Source organism: Hemiscyllium ocellatum, chromosome 17 (assembly GCF_020745735.1).
Source record: "Hemiscyllium ocellatum isolate sHemOce1 chromosome 17, sHemOce1.pat.X.cur, whole genome shotgun sequence".
NCBI classification, from domain to species: domain Eukaryota; kingdom Metazoa; phylum Chordata; class Chondrichthyes; order Orectolobiformes; family Hemiscylliidae; genus Hemiscyllium; species Hemiscyllium ocellatum.
This window is the reverse complement of record NC_083417.1, coordinates 51,528,919-51,530,702: the sequence shown is the minus strand read 5'-3', so window position 1 is coordinate 51,530,702 and position 1,784 is coordinate 51,528,919. Positions and strand designations below refer to the sequence as shown.

Sequence of the window (1,784 nt, the reverse complement as noted above, 5' to 3'; positions counted from 1 at the left end):
CACTTCTCCACGCTTCAGCTCTGACGAAGTCATCTCGACTCGAAACTTACTCTCTAGCTCTCTCTCTATACTTTGTGCTTGAAGTGCCTGTTTCTGACAAATACTTATCTGCTAGGGAGCAGCACTTGCCTACGAAAGTAATTATAGATAAACTGTTCTTCACTGCAGGATTTTATCGGGTGGAGAGATTGCAAGATATTAACTGGAGGGTGTGAAACTCAAGGAAGTCCCTCTTGGTTTTTGTTGGCGAGAAGCAGTTAGTTGTTGAAGGGCGTCTGCAGAAGCAATGGTCCTTTTCAATACAACTGGGGGTCAGAATGGGACGCTCCAGGCGATACCTGTGCAAAATGCAGTGGCGTGCGTTGTCCTGGGTCTAGCCTGTTTGGTCGGAGTCCCGGGGAACTTGATCGTGATTGTGACAATTCTCTGTAACGTTAAGCGGCGGTCTTCCACCATCACCCTCATTCTGTCCCTGGCTGTGGCCGACTTTGTGGTGCTGGTAACTTTGCCGTTTTGGATTTACTTTCTGGCCGGTTCGTGGGTTTTTGGGATCCAGCTGTGGCAACTGACGGTCTACCTCATCTTCACATCCATGTACGCCAGCGTCTTCTTCATTACTGTGCTGAGTGTGGAGCGCCTGGTGGCTGCACTCTACCCATTCCGCATTCAGAAATGGTGGCAGAGGGCAGCAGTCAGAAACATCGCTGCCTGCGTTTGGGTCCTGGCTTTACTTCTGGCGATTCCTTCTGTGGCAGTTGAAATCAAGTTGGATGAAAATGGACGGCCGTATCAAAGAGCTTATTCCTCTGATCGGCACCAGATGGGTCTCCTCCTGTTGGAAACCCTGGTGGGGTTCCTTATTCCTTTCATCACTCTGTCTGTCTCATATCTCAGTGCTTCTCAAAGAATCAAACAAATGGCCTCTCAGAGAAGAAGCAGATCGGTGAAGCTCATTGTAGGCATCGTGCTGGCTTTTGCCATTTGCTGGTTTCCTTATCACACAGGAAACATTGTTAAAATCTCTTCACTCTTAGTGAAGAATTCAAATCCAGAACTCTCACAGAAACTGGACAAGGCTTACCAGTCAATGAAAGATGCAGCTGGGGCCCTGGCTTTCATAAGCAGCTCCATCAACCCCATTCTTTATGCATTTGCTGCTGGGAACTTCAAGAATGGATTTAAAACTTCAAATTTTGCAAAACTCTTTGAACAACTGAACAGCTTTAAGGAGAGAATGGAGAAAGGGATGAACGACTCGGAACGTCGATCTGAATCAAGAGTTTAACGGGGGACCCTTTTTGTTCTAGAAATTAAGACAATGTGACCATGTATTGTTTCCTTTTCTAGCTAAAAAAGAAGTGAGGGATGGTTATAGATTAGTTGTGTGTTATAGCACATCCTTGCTGCTGAATAGCATGACCTGAAACATCTTGGAAATTTTGTAAACTGCTTTGTATCTCATCATGCTTTGTTATCAGTTCATAACTAATTGATTACAAAAAGAAAATTTGAAACCAGGAGCGTTTTATTGCTCTTGTTTTGGCCACCTGTAGAAGCTGATAGTTGGGCAAGTGGTCAGGAACAGGAGATGGATTTTTTTCAGAGAGAAAACCAAGTGGTACTGGCACCAGTGGAACGCCTGTGTACTGTAGCATTTGAGACTGGTATTGGCTGTGATGCCAGTAAAACTGGTTATGTCACCAGCACTGATTGTGATAACATGGCACCATCAATTCTGGTCACAGCAACAGCCAGGGTGTGGCATTAAAGTGCTAGTGAGCATG

General features: G+C 45.5%; 1 protein-coding gene across 1 annotated transcript; it reads left to right on the top strand.

Moving 5' to 3' along the window:
* The first annotated feature begins 216 nt into the window (after positions 1-216).
* On the top strand, positions 217-1,359 carry LOC132823740 (leukotriene B4 receptor 1-like). Its single transcript, XM_060837736.1, has one exon. The coding sequence runs from the start codon at positions 287-289 to the stop codon at positions 1,283-1,285; it is 999 nt and encodes a 332-aa protein (XP_060693719.1). The 5' UTR covers positions 217-286; the 3' UTR covers positions 1,286-1,359.
* Positions 1,360-1,784: the final 425 nt, after the last annotated feature.